The sequence below is a fragment of the Rhinolophus ferrumequinum genome, chromosome 23, assembly GCF_004115265.2.
Source record: "Rhinolophus ferrumequinum isolate MPI-CBG mRhiFer1 chromosome 23, mRhiFer1_v1.p, whole genome shotgun sequence".
In the NCBI taxonomy this organism is placed as follows: Eukaryota; Metazoa; Chordata; class Mammalia; order Chiroptera; family Rhinolophidae; genus Rhinolophus; species Rhinolophus ferrumequinum.
In genome coordinates this window covers 34,117,983-34,136,688 of record NC_046306.1, presented here as the reverse complement: position 1 = coordinate 34,136,688, position 18,706 = coordinate 34,117,983, and the positions used below count along the sequence as shown (strand labels likewise).

Here is an 18,706-nt window from a genome sequence, read left to right as displayed (position 1 = left end):
AGACCCAAGTGTATTTGCATTTGTATCTACCTCATCCATTTGAACCTATTTTCATATTTTTGTTATACCTTTAAACCCGAGTCAATTACCTGAGAATGTTTTTTCTCTTCTTTCTCATACACTTTCATTGAACTAGATCCTTTAATAAGTAATATGTCAGTTATTAATATTCTAGGGAATAGGGGAAAGGCGGTAACAAATTACCTCAAATTATACTTAAAACTAGGAACACATTTTTTCCTGCAGATATGATACCAAATTGTAGAAACAATTGAAATAGAATAATTCAGGACTATTAGATGGTACATTAATGCTTAATAACAAATAGCCAAAAGATTTCTATTGAATTAGCTTGTTACTTAGCTACCTACCTTCTCCCCTGCCCCCCACCATTAACCTATCCACTGCTGGACTCTGCAGCAGCCATTCAGGCTTCCCACAGCCTTTCCTGTGACAGACCACCATGCTCTTCTGACGACGGGCTGGTGGCAGAGAGAGGGACTTTTGTATCTGTCACATACTGTGGTGGGCACTGTGTGGCCTTAATTAGTTACTGAGTATAGTAAAACCCCACTATTATGCAATAAGTAGTCTAAAAGATTCGGTCACATAAAACGTAGAGTCATGTTATTTTCAAGACTGCAAAATGACCAGGACAAGCCTGTCCAGCCAGCCAGTCTGGAGTTCCTAGGGTCTGGCTGTATCATCCACATCTGTCCCAGTTCCAGCAGTGGTTTTGTGGTCATCAGCTCAGGCTTAATTATCAGCATAGGGATAATTCTGAATCCTGTGACTAGCTAGAACTTCTAAGACAATGGCAGCTATTTTAAGGATCGGATTCCTTGGTTAATTAGTACCTATTTTGTTGTTCTGATCTGGGGAGATTAGCCTGAAGAAAAACAAGGATGTGAGACCCACCCTATGATAAAGATAAAAGCTCTAAAAGGAATGGGGGCTGCATAGAAGATAGGAGCCAGTCCCTAGACCCATCATGTTTTAGATGAATTCCTGTAATATGGGGGTTTACTCTACTTCCAACCAATAGATGCCTTTCTCATCAGTGGCTATTAATCTTCTTTGGAAAACGGACCCCACTGAGATTGTGCTGAAAGCTTCATCAGTAGATTTCACATAGTGTGTAGCCCTGAAATACCTAGAATTCCAGGTGAAAAACATGTTTTCACTGATTCATAATAATGCTAACTTTTTCACTAGTGCATTTTTAAAATTTCCTTTCACCACAATTTATCCACACCCTGATGATTTTTTTTTCTCAATAATGGAATACTTTGCATATAGCAGAGAATTAGTAGGAGAAAGGTACAGGTTAATAGAAATGGTTTCCTTTCCACAAGTAGAATATTTTTTATTAAGCATGTCATTTATTATTTGTTTTAGCATGTCTTAACTTTTTTAGCTTACAATTAAACATATAAGTTAATGACAGATATTCTTAAACACGTTTGGGTGGCTAACATTGCCATTTTTATTTGTTTTTGTTTTTTTTCATTGGTGAAAGGTGGAGATCACTTGGGATGAAACTGATCATGAAAGAATTACAACACTCAACAGGAAGTTTAAGAAGGAAGAGCTTTTGGACATGGATTTTCAAGCATACTTAGCTTCCTCTAGTGAAGATGAAGAGGAAATAGAAAAGGAGCTACAAGGTAGTTGTTAATCTGGTGTTTTTCATATAAGCATTTGGGGTGCCTAACCTGGACTTGCTAATGGAAATGTGTCTTTGGCAATAGTTTAAAAGGAAGTACCAAACTAATTCTTAAATTGTCTGCAAAGTATATTCACATGTACAGTGTTATATACAGCTTAGATAGTAATTGAAATTTTTATTAAGAAGTATTTTCGTAGCCTGAATTTCTTTAACTATAAACATTTCCTTTAAAACTCTGACCTAACTGAAAAAGCCTGGCCTTTTAGATTTTTCATAGTTCACATAGATATGCAATCTCTTAAACTAGTAAAATGCTTTACTCTCCCCATCTTTTAAACTAAGAGCTTTTTTTGGATTGATTGAATATTTATTTTACATTCCATTTTTCTTCTCAACTAGTTTAGAAAGTGGACTGTTTCTTTTCATTTAGTAATTGTCCTAGAAATTATGACTTGTATCCTTAACTTAGAAAAATCTAATGATAATTAATATTTTTACCCTCCAATACAAGAAATCTTAAAGCAGCTTTTAAGTTATCCTGTGTATTGTAATTCTAACCTTTATTTTAACTCCCACAGGACATTAACATTACTGTTTTGTACTGTCTTTATTTAAATTTGACCACATTTTCCCCACTTCTTTTCCTCTCTATTCTTTACTAAATCTCATACTTCTATCTGGGATCATTTTCCTTCTACCTTAACTAAATCCTCCCTAATTTCCCATGGCTTCTGCTGGTGTCAAACTCTCTTGAGTTTTTGATAAGTCTAAAAATGTCCTTATTTTGCATTTATTTGTGAAGATAATTTTTACTGGTAAAGAGTTCTAGGTAGACAATCCTTTCCAACCCCACATTGGTGATAATATTCTGCTGGTTTCTGGCATCATTGTTATTTTTGGGAAGTCAGCCATCAGCTGAGCATTTTTCAGTCTTAAAGATTGGATATTTTTCTTTGACTGATTTTAAAGTGTTCTCTTTCTTTTACTCTTGCTGTTTTATTGTGAACTAAGAGTAGATTTCTTTTTATTTACTGTGTTTGGAGTTTGTTCGGTTTCTTGAATTTCTGGCATGATATCTTTCATCAGTTTTGGAATATTCTCAGCCATTACCTATTGAGATATTTCTTTTCCCTTTTCCTGTGACTCCAATTAAATATATGGTAGATCTTTTCACTGTAACTTTCATGTTTCTACTCCTGTGTATTTTTTTTATCTGTTGTCTCTCTGTGCTGCATTCTGGATACTTTATTCTGACACATCTTCCAGTTCACTAACTCCTTTTTCAGCAGTGTTGAATCTGTTGATAGACCTATACGTTGAATTCTTAATTTTGTTTATTGCAATTTTTATTCGCAAAAGTCCTATTTGGCTATTTTTTCAAATCAATAGTATCGCTTTTTATTATTTTCTACTCATTGCAGATACTTCGAACGCTTTTATTTTTATAAACAGAGAAAGCATGTTTTGTAGTCTGTCTGATAATTTCAGTATTTCAGATCTTTTTGGGATGATTTCCATTACTTTACAAGATATTTCTGTTTCATTTACTTGTGTGCCTGGTTAAGTTTGTGTGCTGATTTGATATTTGAGGTGAGACTATATCTCATCAGAGAATGTTCATGTACTCTGGTTATTCTGGGGACACGTTACTCCAAATTTTAAGACTTGAGATCCCTTGGCCTTTGTGATGCAAGTCTTCATGAGAGCTGGATTACTTCTGGTTGAGCATTGCCCTGAATATATTCCTCTAGGTCCCTGCTTAATACAGGAGTATTAGTTGAAGTCAACCTTTGTGGTCTTTAACTTTTGTCCCCTTGGCACTGCCAGGCTGCCAAAACTGTAGTTTAGTTTCACAGCTGTCCTTTTGTGTATCAGTAAATGCTCTCGGGGTAAAATAGGTCTTAAACACTGGGATTCTATCTCTAGTGCTTCCTTCTCTTTGATATTGACTTGGTAGTTCTTCACTAACTTGTCACTTACTTGAAGTTTCCTTTTTTTTTTTTTATCAAATCCCTTTGAAGCTTTTAAAAAGATTATTTAAATATTCAATCCAACTTCATGTCCTCAGTGAAAAGGTTAGTCTAAAATATCTAGCTCGCCATTAATGAAAGCAGAAGTTCTCAGATTATCTATATATTAAAAAATTGTTTTGATTATTGAAATGATCAGTAGTATGTTTTAAAATATGCATATGTATGTATGCATATGTATATGCTGTTTGCTCAAAATAACTCATTTTTTTAAAAAATGGATTCAGAACATCCCTTTTTTCTGTATATTGGATCTGGCTCTGTTTGGAAATTCTGTTGCTTGATTGTGATTTCTTAGCAGTTTTTGGTTGATACTATCTCCCTGGTGTCTTCACATCTTTATTCTTATCTAATAGAAGAATTCCCAATCATGCAAAATTATGAGTAAGAGTGTTAGTGCTGACAGCAAATGAAGAATCATAAATGTTAAACATACATATAAATATTCTAAACTAGCAGAAATGAATATTGTTGCTTTTATTTATAGTTTAATGTTTTCATAGCCGTCCTTTTGGTTTCCTTTGACATATATATTGCTTTTATAACCTACATGTGAAATTAAATAAATCCTAACATACTGCTTCAGTAATTATCATAGGTCCATTAAACCTTAACTTTCTTAAGATCCTGTGATTGGGCTATTACCATTCCTTTTAGACTACTGAAGATACTGCTTCATTTTTGTAAGTTTTTCATAAAGTACTACTCTTGAACTATGTTCCACACATGGAATGGAAAATCATGTTTAATTGTTCTATTTTCTTTGTTCAGACATCTCATATTAATAAAACCACATAATTTCTTAGGCATTTAATAGTCTTTGAAAAAGTATATGATTTACAATGGTAGTTATGTTGGGCACAAAAGCCTTCACATTTTTTGTAAGGCCTCAGTGGCTGTTGCTTGTTAATTTCTTTGGCATTCCAAACAATTGAGTGCCCATTTTATTTCTAGTGTTACACAGAGCAGCCAAGTCCTTTTTCGGCTTTTTTTCAAATATCCTTTATGTCTTTTTCCCTATAGATATACTAACTTATTTGTATTTTCTTTTTATTTGTATGCCTATATGGTCATTTAGCATGTTTCTGAAAATTCTGAATAGTTTTTCTTCACTAGCAGCTCTAAGATAAAGAAAAAAAGAGGACATTCCATGTACACTTGTGAAAATTGGGTGCAAGTTTTTCAAATAACTAGCTTTCTTTTATTGGTTTGAGAGAATTGACCTAGATTTCAAAATGACATTGACATTAGGACAACTAATATTGTGGAAAAATAAGCAGTAATTTGTCAGTATATTGTTGTTAAGATCTTGGGCTCTACTGGTTTCAAGTCCTGAATTCACCGCATGGTGAAGTTATATAGGTTAAGTTTTTTTAGCCCCCGTGCCTTTCTTTCCATAGCTATGAGATGAGAATCATAATAGTACCTGGATCATGGCTGGAAAGATAAAGATAATGTACATAAAGTGGTTAGCATACTAACTCGTATCATGTATTTTTACTTATAAAACTTTAAGGATTAATGTCTTTTTGTTTGCAATATACTACTTACTAAAATTTTAAAAGCATACATTTTTCTACAGTATTTTAATTGACTGCAAACTTACTTTAATCTGTAATTTGTACCTCTGTTAGATGCAATAATAGTATATTTGAATGCTTTAGAGTTACTGGATGTTCCTGATATTGTTTATAAGAGATCATAGCAGGGCTTACTGTTACAATTTTATTTTTCACTCCTTATATAGTGTTAAAGCTTTCACAAAGTGTTGTCCTTGAATTGGGAAAAAAACAGACCTACATGAATTAGCCTACATTGTAGGGCTTCAGAAAGTAAAATTTTAGTACTGGAAAAAATCAATTTAAAGTAGGCCATCAGAGACTTACCACTAAAATTTCAACCTGGAAGGAGCTTGCTTCTAATTATGTTTTCAGAAGTAAGCTTTTAATAGAAAGAAATACATTGCCATTTTGTTAATGTGTTCCTGATGTTTTATCCATTGAATTACGGGATACATGACAGAATTCCATCCAACATTATTATTGTGGCACAAAGCACAAACAGGAAAAAAATGAATTTCAGCTGTTTGAGTGAAAATGTAAAAGTGTGATAGGATGGAAAGAATGTCCTGGACTATTTTTTATTCATTTAGAGAAAAAAATAAAATAAAAACATTTACTTAACCAATCTTTTTTCCATATCACCTTTTTTTAAGATATAAGGACAGTCTGTTAACATTGATGTTTCACAGCTAAATGCTTAATAATGTCAGACATTTTTAGTGACTGCTTAGCCATAACTCACAGAAGAGAAGGTCTTCTTTATTCTGCTTCTCAATTTTTCTTTACTGGGAAATTTAGTCAATTCAGTAAGTCTGTATGTTTTGCATTAAAACCCAGGTTCTCATTTTATGTTTTTGCCTTGGAGAATAACAGTGGAAATACAGAGCAAACAAACCTTTCACGTATTAGTTTTCTTTGGTATTTGTTGCCCATGAATTTTATACTGTTCCTTTGTATTCTGATTATTTTTATAAAATTAGGAAATGGAAATGTGAATATTTTTCCACACAGGAAAATTAATAAGCTTCCAATGTATTCATTTGTAATCTTAATGTATTAATGAGATCCTGAGATAAGCGTGCTTGCTCACCATCAAATGGAAAAGACTCATTATTCTTCGTTTTGGACTACAAGCAACTTCCTTTATTTGTCTCTTCAGCATGAACAGCTAAATCAAATGCATCCCAACAATATTTAACCTCTTTTTATTGACCATAACATTTTAATGGCTTTGTAGTGGATGGTGGAGGACAGAAAAGAGGGATAAAATGTCATTCTTGCTGTCTTGCTTATAGGGAACTGAAGTTTGAGGATGTTGCATGACTGTAGAATTATTTTGAAATGTGAATTTTAATAAAAAGGGAGATTCCCAAATATACTACCATGACAGTGCTAACTTATATTGCAATTGATTTTATTATAAACAAGACCTAAGTCTTTGATTCAGTTAATTTAATATTAAGACGTTCAAGTCTGATTTTGATATTCCGTTGTTACAGTATGTCTGACAACATCTTTTAGGAGGATGCTGGATTGACTGAGATTTATACACGAGTTAGATGTGAATTATTTCTGTGTATTAAATGAAATTTGTTTTTTTGTTAGGTGATGATGTAGTCAATGTAGAAGAAGATGGGAAAACAAAAAAAAGTCAGAAGGATGATGAAGAACAAATTGCTAAGTATAGGCAACTCTTGCAAGTTATTCAAGAAAAAGAAAAGAAAGGCAAAGAAAATGACATGGAAATGGAAATTAAATGGGTTCCAGGTAAGAATTAGATATTAACTAAATGTTCACTGTTTTTCTTTATTTTAGGATGTTGAGTGCATTTTAGATGTGAAGGAAAAGAAGATTAACTCTTCTTTGGAAACATAAACTTTAAAAATCTTGTTTTCCAGGAATGTTTTTGGGGAAGAAGTTAACGTGGTATTTGCATACATCATTTAATTCACTTAGGGACTAGTGTTTTGACTCTCGCCAGCTTATTCTTGGTTTCTTGGATTTACTAACTACAAATTATTCCTGTCCATTTATGAAAGTAAACCTTTCCTATGTTTGATTCCATTATTCTCAGGATATAGAAACTTGAATCCAGGTACCATGTGTTCTAAAGTCATAAAAACTTTTTTCAAAATATGTGATTCATAAGTGGACTTTTCACCCATAACCACTACTAGACCTTAATTAGTGAGGTTTCACTAACACAAAATATAATACATAGTTTTCCGTCTTAATTTTGCTGTTAATACTCGAAAAAGTATAGCATAGTAAGTGGTTTTTATAACTACCTTGAACCATTCAACAACTTTTTTTAGAGTAGTACAATACTAGTTAAAACCACGTCAAAACTAAACAAAGATAAAAGCTAGGATAAAGGAGGATTGTTTTATACTATATGCATTTTTCAGCAATCCTGGGCAAATCAGCATGTACCTTTGCAAACAATATTATTTTTGCAGATTACTGCTTTTTACATATATATGTATATCTTTTAAAGCTAGGTATAATTTTTGACAAAGATTAGGTTCTTTTACCTTCTAGATGAAAGAATACTATGAGTTAGTATTAGTTAATTCGTACTTGTAACGCCATTGCTTAAAAATTAAGTATTCTATATTGAATTATTTCTGCTTATTACAACTAGTATATTTTTGCACGGAGAGTAAAACATTTGTTTGCATAGGTTCTTTTTATTTGGGAAGAAACTTAGCATATTTTAATATTTGAGAATAGATTGACTATCGTGGTAAATTTATTAGGATGGACACATGTCTCCTGCATATTCCGGTAGGAATGCAGTACTGTGTTGTACCCCATTTATTTTAAATGTTTGGCCTGTGCGGGAAGGGATGGTAAGAAAAAATGAAGGTTGGTAGCATTATCAATATAAACAGTGGTTGAGAGTTAGTTTAGCCTGAATAAGAAAAGCCTAAAAAGTGACTTAATAGTTATTTTCAGGTACTTGCAGGCTGAATATGTAAATGAAGACTTAATCTCTCTTATTACCTCAGAAATCAGTGCTTTTGCCAGTGGATAAAAGTTGAAGGAAAGCAGATTTCAAAATATCATAAAGAGGAAATCTCTGTATTGTTAGAATTTCCAGAAAAAGAGCACAAAGCCTGCTCTAAGGGGTTGAGCACCTTTTGTCAGTAAGTCTCACAACAAGGACACACAACCATACCACTCGTGGATGTTTGTGAAGAAACTTTTACTTGAGGTCCTTGACTTTATTATTCCAAGAAATGTTGAATTCTATCTTTAAAGTCAACTAAATTGTAATTGTAGCTTAATTCTAATCCTAGAATGAACTTATGAAGATATTTTAAATGAACATATTTTCAGTTGAAGTATTCAGTTGAGTATTTGAAAAAGCAGATTTAAAATTAACTTAATTGAGAACTTTTCTAGAAAATATTTCAAAGCGTTACATTGCGTGGACCAGATCTAACCTTTGTCTTTATTGACACAGTTAGGTAATGCAAATACCAAAAAGTGATATTTACACTTGGGTCTATAACCAGAATATTTAAGCTATACAGTTTTCCTGGGATAAACCTCCCTGGGTCATTAGGTGTTATCCTTTTTTATATTAGTAATGTTTTGTTAAAGATTTTGCACCTGTGTTAATGAGGAATATTTGCCTGTAGTTTTCATTTCTTGCAGTGTTCTTGGTTTTTGGTATTGGCAATCCTGACCTCATGAAATGAATTGAGAACTGTTCCCTTTTCTATTTAGCAGTACATTTTTCATCTTGACTCTTTTATTTGGAGTGTAATATTAATGTCATATAAAATGTTTTGAAATGTAAAGAAAAATTATCATCTGTAATTCCATTACCCTAATTCAGCCACTAAGTGATTATGTAGATTGTGGTTTAATTGATCCTTTCTCTGTTGTTAAATGTTTAATCATATTTCTAATTTTTCACAACAGTAGACCTGTGGCATTGAAAAGAAATGTGACCTAAGGCTGTTACTGATTCCAAACCCACAAATATCAGTACTTTCTTAGATCTCTTCACTTTCATCACCAGCCAAATAATTGGCGTGCTATTTTAGGGATTTTAACTTTTTAAAAACAATTTTTTAACAAAGACGCTTTTCTTTCTTCCCCCATTTTAGAAATGTCTCTGCATGGTGAACTAGTAGAGACCACAAGGAGAAGCTAATGCTGGCAGTCAGCCTCACTTACTAGTTAGTTACGTGACTTCCTCACTCTCACAGCAACTTTACATATGCTGTGAATCAACCTGTGGTTCTCTCACAAGCTGTTTAAACTACCAGTGTCAAAACCCAAATTTTAAATCTCAGATGCCAAGCATCTAGGATGTTATAAAAAATCTATAGCTTTTTCCATATTTTGAATTATTTTCGTAGGATAACTTCCCAGAAATGGAATTACTAAGAAAGGGTATGAACACTTTTTGTGTTTAACGTTATTGCCAAATTGCTTTTCAAAAGGGTTGCACCAGCTTATAATGCCTTCAACAATGATAAAAGTGCTAGTTTCATGGAATTATCAACATTGTGTATATATTTTTTACTGTTAGTTGAATGGAGGACAATTGATATTCTGATATATAATCCGTTTTTAAATCTTTAACTGTATTATTTTTGAAAGCCCCAGAAAGGGTATTTTTACCTGAGAAATCTTGACATGTACGTGCACACGAGTGCGTTCATATACATGTGTGTAAATGTAAAACGTCTTTTATATACTAGACATGTCAAATGAGATAAATGAGTTCATCCTTCAGGACCTCAGTTTACTCATTTGGAAAGTGGACTAATACCTTTCTTGCTTAATTTGAGTGTTTGTAAAGGAACCTAATAAGCTACAGAGTACTATTCATGTCATACGTGTATTTTATTGTATTTGTGTCTTCAAATAAATGTGTGTTCCCAGTAATAATTACCCTGAACCTCAGGACTTTCGTGATGTTATACTTCAATAAACCACAGAGGGTCAGTATGAGATTATACTATCTGATTCATTGGTTTTTCTGTGGCTTGAATTTCTAAAATATTAAGCTCTTCAGAAAAATAAGTACCCTTAATCATTAACATTTCTTGGAGTATGGAATTTTAGTTTAGCTATTTAAGTGTCCTCTATTTTTACTTTGGATTATATAGTATAGTAACATCAAAAGTTTAATTCCTTAAGGGTAAATATTAAGGGAGGCAGATAACAGGTACATGAGTGTAACAACTCTTTTTATTAATAGTCTAGTTCCTTATGAAAATGTGATAATAAACCTTATTAATCAGAATTATAAATAAGTAAAAATGTTGAATTATAAGATTTTTTAAAGAAAGTTGTAATTCATTATTTTGATGTATACAGAGTAATATTTCCCATCTCAATGTGTTGCTAAAATGGCATCCTTCATGATTCACTTTGATGAGTAGAGGTGATGCGTGTAGTTAGCATATTGGGCCTTCATCAATGAAAGTGCTTCATTAGAGAATCTGTTTTGTATCTACATGAAGCATAATTTGTTTTATCTCTTATATGCTAAAAAACCTCCCCTATATTAATAGTATTAATAGTTCAATTAGTCTACATAATAATTTTGTGATAGATAGTGCAAACTGTGTATAAATAGTATCTTTGAAATTTAATCCATAATATGAAGAAATAATGACGTTTCTTTGTTTATAATCTTAAAAGAGATTAGATATGATAAAAGTCCTCTTTCTTAGTTACCTCTGGTTTAATACACACTGGTGAAAAGGATAACTGGTCTTTTTTCTACTCAACATCCTTCAGTACCCCAACTTTCCTTCAAATACTTATTGTGTACCTACTATATGCCAGGAACTATTCTAGACACTTTGTGAACAAAACATACAAATACTTAGCCTTATAAATCCTATGTTCTAGTGAAGGGAAGACAAACGAGTCTCTAGTAAGAAAAATATTGAGCAGAAAATAAAGAAGTAGGGGTCAGGAAGTAAGCCATGCAGAGAAAAGTGTGTGAGCAGAAGGAATAGCAAAGGAGTGGCCTTGAAGCTGTAGCTTATCTATCATGTTTGAGGATTAACAAGGAGAACAGTAGTGAGTGAGTAAAGGACAGCATAATAGATGAGATCAGAGAGGTAACATGGAGCTAGATCTTGAAGTTCTTGTAGGCCGTTTTAAGGGCTCAAACTTGATCTCTGTGTGTGTTTGAGCCATTGGAGTGTTTGAGCTGAAGGGTGATAAGATCTGACTTATTTTTTTGCAGTTTTACTGAGATGTAATTGACATACATCACTCTGTAATTTTAAGTTATGCAGCATAATGGTTCAACTTACTATATTATAAAGTGATCACTGCAGTAAGTTTACTTAGCATCCATCATCTCATATAGATTCAATAATAAGAGGATCTCACTTATTTTTAACAGAATTATTCTGGCTGCTATCTCGAGCGTAGATTAAAGAGGAAGGCAAGGACAAAATTGGGGAGATCAGTCAAAAGGCTATTGCAATAATCCTGAGATAATGAAGATTGTAGGTGGAACAGGTTTGCAAGGGAACCTGAAAAATCTCTTTTGGTCACATGTTAAGATATCTACTAAGTATCAAGGTAGACATACCTAGGAGACAGTTGGATATACATAGAATTCAGGGCCAGAGATATAAATTTGAGCCCAGAGATCTTCATTATATAGATCTCTGAAAGTGAAGAATACCAAGAGAGTGATTATAGGTAGAAAAGAGAAGAGGTTCAAAAACTGATCCCTGGCGCACTTCAGCATTTAGAGGTTGAGGAGGTAAGCAGGGACCATCTAAAGGAAGCTGAGGAGAAGCTACCAGAAATGAAGAAGGGCATTTAGAGTTGCAGGGTATCTAGACAGCCAAGTGAAGAAAACGTTTCAGTAAGAAGTTGGGTCAATAAAATGGAGGCTAAAAATGGGCATTGGATTTAGCAATGCAGCGGTCATCAGTGATACTGAACAGTTTTGGTGGAATGTGAAGGATGTGAATAGTATGGGTTCAAGAGAGAATGAGCAGTGGAGTTGGAGACAGTAAGCACAAACAAGACCTTTCTCTAAAATATTTGACTGTTAGAAAGTTGCAGGCATCATGACATTTCATCCCTAAAAAATACTTCAATGGGTAACTTCCAAAGACATTCTATGTGCTCACAATGCCATTATCATACTAGGGGAATTTAATATTGATAAAAATAATAGTCAAATTTCTCACTCATTCCAACAATATTTTTTAGTTCTTTCCTGATCCAGGATCAGTCAATTTTAAAGTGTCTACAGTAGCTTGCTTATAGAAGAACACTGACAATTTGGATTTGTCTGATTGTTTCCTCACAATTCAGGTAAAAGTTTTTGGCAAGAATTCTACATAAATGAAGTTGTGTGCTTCCCATTGCCTCATATCTATCAAGAGCCACATAATGTCGATTTGTCCCATTATTTGTGCTGTTAAAACTTTGCTCACTCAGTTATGGTGATGTCTGACTGATTTTTTCCATTGTAAAGGCACATTTTTTACTTTCTAATTGATAAGTGATTTGTTTGGGTGTTCGGATATCCTGTTTTCCCTCATTTTACCTCGTGGCATTAGCATTCATTGGTGATCACTTGCTTGAGTCTGTTATTGTTGGTTGCAAAATGCTGATTTTCTATCTCTATCATTCCTTCTATATTTATTAGCTAGCATTTCTAGCTAATGCTAGTAGAGCTCCCACTCCACTCCTTCTTTAGTTATTATGGATTCATAGATTGACAAATCTGGAGTTTTCCTGTAATGGGTTACTGAGGGATAGAAAAGAAACTAGAGACGGAAGTGAGCTCAAGAGTCTTTAATACGGGGAAAATAACAGCATGCTATATGCTTCTGGGAATGATCCACCAGAGGCAGGAAGAAATGATGATGCAGAGAACATTCTATCATAGGCAAAAGGAGCTGGAATAATTTTGCACTGGTGGAGGAATTGGCCTTCAGTAGATGTACGTGGACATTTCATCCATTGTAACCAGAGAGAAAGCGGCAAGGAACATGGTCACGGGTAATGGGTAGAAATGGTGGTGGGAACTTGGGGTACTCTTCTATTTACTTGTATTTTCTTAACAGGGTAGGAAGTAAGCTCATCAGCTGAGAGTGGGGATAAGGGAAGAGATGATGGTTTGAAAAACAAAAAGATGAAAAATAGTTGTCTAAGAGTGGCAAAGAGAGAAATGTAATAGTATTGCTGAGCAGCAGTAAGTGCATACTTCAAATTCATGGTCATGTGAAGTGAGACGAATCAACATAATTATGTTTTTCTTCAGCCACATTTAGTGGTGTAGTGTAAAAATGGCTTAAGGGGAGAGCTGGATTAAATGAGACCAGAAGTTTTGTCAACTAAGTATGACCAGGCAAGAGCAGAGCAAGGGAATTGAAGGCAAGGGGGTGATTGTAATAATGTCTGTTGGGTTAGGAGGGAAATGAGGGTATATTGAGCGTGAGAAATGGGAAAATAGTGAGAGAATTGTTGGATTCTAAGTCCCTATGAGACAGAAGAATTGTTAGCCTTCGGATACTAGAGAGAATAAAATGGAAAGATTGGCACTAGTGGTTGAAGAGTAGGATACTTGAAATAAGATTATGCTGAGATTGCAGTTTTCAGTAATGACGTGTTCTGGGTATGATCCTTGGAGTGACTCTGAGATGAGGTGGATGGAGTATAGAATAATAGAAGTCAGTGAACTGTGAGGCCCAGAGTGTTGAGAGGGTCATCTGTGTGGATATTGAAATCACCACGAATTATGACAGGGCTAGTATTGGAAAGAGCAGCAGTGAGCCAAAGCTCAGCTCTTCAAGAAATGAGGGGAGTGACTGTCGTCATTGGCTGTCTGCAATAAAGATGGTAGGTGGTATAGTCTGGTAACATGGTATTCAAAGTTGGGGCTTTAGGGATGAGGGCTAGCCAGTGCATTGGAGTTGGCAGTGAGTAGCAAGAAGGACAGGCTATGGGAGAGAAAAATTCACCACCTAAAAGGGGTATAGGGGACGCAGTGTCTCCCTTTGGAGAACCAGGTTTTGGTGAGACTCAGATTAGCTGGTGAATGGATAAGAAGGATTTTGTTAATGGCTACTAATGATTGAGTATGACTGATGTGTTGAGAAAGGGTGGGAAATATTCAGCACCTTTAGAAGGGATGATTTGGAGATTGTAGACTTCTTGTAGTGACTGACTTAAATGGGAATAAAGGGTATAATGAGATTGGTACTGATGATCTTAAAGTAAAGCTGTAATAGTGGTGAGACTGTGAATGTCTTAGGAGAGATCTTGTCAGCAACACCCAAAGCTGTGGATATTTCCTCTTTCAAAGGAGTCATGGAAGCCAGCAGAGGAGAAGCAAGGACTCCTGCTGTCTCACTCTGCAAGAGGAGTCTGTCCTTTTGAGGCAGGAAGTGGGGGTGCAGATCTTCCTTTCTCTATGTACTCTGTCCTCCACTCTTCACATTTGTAATTCTGTTTTTATTCTGGTGTCTGTTCTTTATCCTTTGTCCTTTTTTTCCTCCTTTATTCCATCTCCATTCCGCTGTTCAGTGTCTCACTGGGAAGCTTAACCACAGAGACATCGATGACATGCATCTATGACCGTTGTATTTGTTCTTTATTTAGAAATAAAATGGTTTTGAACCAGTTGCACATTCCTTTTGCTAGGCAGCCCAATTTTCAAACATTTTAATTTCAGACATCTCAAAACCTATTCATTTTTTACTTTTGGCTATATATATCTTTATTTCTATTTATTGCCAATATATCCATTATTTTAAACATATTCACAAAAAATTTTTTTGGTTAGAATTTTTAAAATAACCAGATGTTTCAAACTTTGAGTTGAATGTAGAGAAGAGCATTAAATAGAGAACGTGAACTTAAAATGATCTGAAAGAATTTGCCGTTTGCTTCATATTTTGATGATAGGGAGAAAACCACAGTTTGTAATACACATTATCGTAACTTACACACAACTGGTAATTGGCTGGAATTTTAAAACTTAGCTTTGTGCTCCTTCCTTGAATCATACAGTTAACAGGTTGACTCTAAGGGCTTTATAAGGTAACAAGCTGCAACTTCACTAAAATTTTATTGAATCATTTGCAAAATGTGTAATAAAAATGAGAAACAGCTAGGGTTATCTAAAAACGTTGCTAGCACATTTTCTCCATAGAGCTGCCAGTAAATTTCTCAGAATTTCCTGGATTATTTTAAAGATTATTATCTCTCAGTAATACTAAGATTTAATTTAAAAAAAAAGTTTTTCCAAGAAGCTTAAAAAAAAAAATCTAAAGTAAAAACTGAGGATATTTTTATACTAGTAATACTTTCAGAACATACTAAAATTCCCATACTTAGGAAGTTTCAGGTTAATTGGTCTACTGTTTTAGGATCCAAATTAAATACGTAAATTGATAAGGGCTTCTGGTCCTTCCCTCTCTGCACATGTGTTACATCAGTCGTACTTTTTGCATCTTTAGCCACTATTTCCAGACAGTAGTACTTTTTTGACTTTGCCTTAGATTTACAATCTGCCCGAAGTCAGTTTAAGAAGAGAGAGCTTGTTTTATGTATTGTTTCCCACAGCCCACAACTATGCTGATTTGTTTGAAGTTGTGAAGTCTTTGGTCTTTAAGCAGAATTTTTGCCTATTCTATTTGAGTTTGTCCCACATCATCATTCTATATACTATTAATAACTGCCTGGCTAGCAAACTATCGTTTGTCTCCCACTTGTCCCATGTGTTATTCTTGCAGAATTCACCTAGACTACTAAACTTTCAGCAATTTCATTATTGCTATTCTTTTTCCCCCAAAACTGTAAAGTCATATAACCTCAAGTTTACCACTTTAACACATTCATTTTTCTCCCAGTTTTTGCATTGTGTTAATATACACTTAACGTAAAATTTACCATCTTAACTGTCTTTAGTGTACACTTTAGTGGTTTTAGGTATATTCATATTGTTGTGCGACCATCACCACTATCCATCTCCATAACTCTTTTATCTTTGCGAAACTGAGTCTCTATATCTATTAAACAATAACTCTTCATTCCCTCTCCCCCAGCTCCTGGCAACCATTATTCTACTTTCTGTCACTATGATTTTGACTATTCTAAGTACCTCATATAAGTGGAATCATACAGTGTCTTTTGTGACTGGCTTATTTCAGTTAGTATAATGTTCTCAAGTTTCATCCATGTTGAACATATGAGTACATCATAATTTCCTTCTTTTTATGGCTGAATAATATTCCACTGTGTGTGTGCGCGCGCGCAGATGAGCACACACGTGCAAACACCATATTTTGCTTATCAACTCATCCATTAATGGACAGTTGGATTGCTTCCATGTTTTAGCAGTAGCATTTAGTTTTACATATTCTACAAATACACATAGTTGACTATATTATGCCCCCATTTTTCATTCTCCTTTTTTATTTGATTTCTCATACTTATTTTTACATTTCTAAATAATCTTTGTAAATCATAATGCCTGCGTCACATTCCATTGTGTTTCTGATTTATAAGTTATGATTACTCCCCTGATGTTGTTTTACGTTCTTTCTGATGTTTTGCAATTATGGATAACATAATAACCTCATACTGAATTTCTAGTTTGAAAGATTGTTCAATATTGCAATACCATACTAGGGAGATTGAAAGTTCTTTTGGGGCGGCCCGTTAGCTCAATTGGTTAGAATGCGGTGCTCTTAACAACAAAGTTGCCAGTTCTGTCCCCACATGGGCCACTGTGAGCTGCACCCTCCTCAACTCGATTGAAAGAACTATTTGACTTGGAGCTGATAAGTCCTGGAAAAACACACTTAAAATAAATGAAAGTTAAAAAAAAAAAGAAAAAAGAAAAGAAAAAATTATTTAAAAACTTTAAAAATAAAAGTTTTTTCATTTCCTTTTATTTTTATAAAAGAAAGGTTTTTTTCTTTAATTGACTTAGAAATGCCATTTTGGTTGTACCCCGGTCTCAAAATGTTCTTATATGTTAATAGCTTCTATAGTCAGAAACTCTTCCAGGGAGGAAAACAATTAGGCACCCCTGAGTTTCAAGCCACAAATTTACAGGTAGATTTTTCAAATACCGTGCATAGATTTGGACCTGCTAATAATGAAATTTGGGATAGTATTAATAGTTTACTGTGCTCATGGAAAGAGCATAGAAGGCTTGTGTCAGAAAATTTCACTACTTTTTTTTTCTTATTATTTTTTTGGGTGGTCAACCATAGATACAAAAGGTAAACACAATGTATATACACAGTTTAAAGAGCAGTAATAAAATGAACACCTGTGTACCCAGTTTAAGAAAGAATATGACTAATGTCTGCAGTCCCCTATGAGACTCCCCAGTTACACCCCCTTCCTTCCTCTACCAGAGCAAACAAATGATGTTTCATGTTAATTATTCCCTTTTTCTATTACAGTAGTTTACCATATATGCAGGTAGCCCTAAAGAGTCTATATTTATATTTTGTTAATTTGGAACTTTATAAAAGCATCTTCTATGTATTCTTTTGTGACTTGCTTTTTTTTATTAATATTCTATTTTTGAGAGTTAGCCATATTCATATGTGAAGATTTTCACTGTTACATAGAATTCTATTATAGATATAATCACAGTGTATCTATTCTGTTGCCAGTTGTTGTAGTTTATTGTTATTATAAACAATGCCTTTGTGAATATTCTTGGACTTGTCACCTAGGTATATATAGAATTTCTTAGATATATCTAGAATTTCTTGGTTGTGGAGCATGTGCATAATTACCTTGACTAGGTCGTGCTGAATTGTTTTCCCAGGTGCTTGTACCATTTTACTCTAACCAATAATGTGAGTTTCCATACCTCTTTATGCTCACCGTTAATTGATATTGTCAGGCTTTTCAGTTTTTGCCAGTTTAGTATGTAAGTAATGGTATCTGATTATGGTTTTAATTTGTGTGTTATTCTGAAATATTTGTTCTTGCCTTGTGTGCCAGTCTCTGTCCTTTTCTCTGGAGATACAGCACTGAACAAAATGGATAAAGGTCCAGGCCTTAATGGGGCCCTACATTTTAGTGTTTGTGTGTTGGGGGAGAGGAGAGAAAAGGAGTTAGTAAACAAATAGGTAAAATAATCAGGTGGTGATTAAAAGCATTGGAAACAAAAAGATAAAGCCTGCAGGGAATACAACGTTCTGGGGTGGGAGCTGGTAGCAATTTAAATAGGATAGTCAGGGAGGCCTTCACTGAGAAAGTGACATACACATAAAGACCTACCGGAAAGGGCAGTGCATACTACTAAATATCCTGGGAAAGATGAGAGCAGGCACGAGGCCAAATCACAAAGGGTTTTGTAGACCCCTGGATGAACTTGAGCTTTTACCCTAAATGAAATGGGAAATGGAAGTGATAAGACCTGACTTAAGTTTTCAAAGGGTCGCTGAGGCATTTTTCTA

General features: G+C 34.2%; 1 protein-coding gene across 5 annotated transcripts in view; it reads left to right on the top strand.

Annotated features, from left to right (window-relative positions):
* The window catches only part of ESF1 (ESF1 nucleolar pre-rRNA processing protein homolog), a 66,924-nt gene that overhangs the window by 17,670 nt on the left and 30,548 nt on the right, over nucleotides 1-18,706 (top strand). For all 5 annotated transcript variants that reach the window (XM_033094828.1, XM_033094825.1, XM_033094827.1 and 2 more), the window contains 2 exons: nucleotides 1,520-1,667; nucleotides 6,867-7,028. In XM_033094828.1, coding sequence (XP_032950719.1) covers nucleotides 1,520-1,667; nucleotides 6,867-7,028 — 310 coding nt within the window. The remainder of the gene's footprint in view (nucleotides 1-1,519; nucleotides 1,668-6,866; nucleotides 7,029-18,706) is intronic.